Genomic DNA, 273 nt, shown 5'->3' with positions numbered 1-273 from the left:
CCTCCTCCTTCGTCAAAGGGCCATACACAACCTCCTCGCCCACTGCTGCTGCTGCTGCTCCTTCGTCTGTAGGCGTTGCTGTTGCTGCCTTTGGTGGTGGCGGTGGAGCGGCTTTCGAGGATTCTGCTCCACCAGCCTTGGGCGGCGGCCGTGCAGGAGGCGGGCCTGCTGTCTTCGCCTTCCCTGCAACCTCTACAGCCTCCCCCTTGTCTCCTTTGTCTCCTCCACGCTCGGCACGTTCGGCCTCCTTCTTCGTCAAAGGGCCATACACAG

At 62.6% G+C, this 273-nt stretch overlaps 1 protein-coding gene across 1 annotated transcript in view; it reads right to left on the bottom strand.

Annotated features, from left to right (window-relative positions):
* EMH_0080190 (uncharacterized protein) overlaps nucleotides 1-273 on the bottom strand; it is a gene marked incomplete at both ends in the record, with an annotated part of 3,682 nt that overhangs the window by 1,363 nt on the left and 2,046 nt on the right. The window contains one exon of the mRNA XM_013500225.1: nucleotides 3-273. Within this exon, the coding sequence (XP_013355679.1) occupies nucleotides 3-273 (271 nt within the window). The remainder of the gene's footprint in view (nucleotides 1-2) is intronic.

Source organism: Eimeria mitis, genomic scaffold (genome assembly GCF_000499745.2).
Source record: "Eimeria mitis Houghton genomic scaffold, Emh_scaff5156, whole genome shotgun sequence".
Lineage (NCBI taxonomy): Eukaryota > Apicomplexa > Conoidasida > Eucoccidiorida > Eimeriidae > Eimeria > Eimeria mitis.
This window is presented reverse-complemented; position numbering and strand designations above follow the sequence as displayed.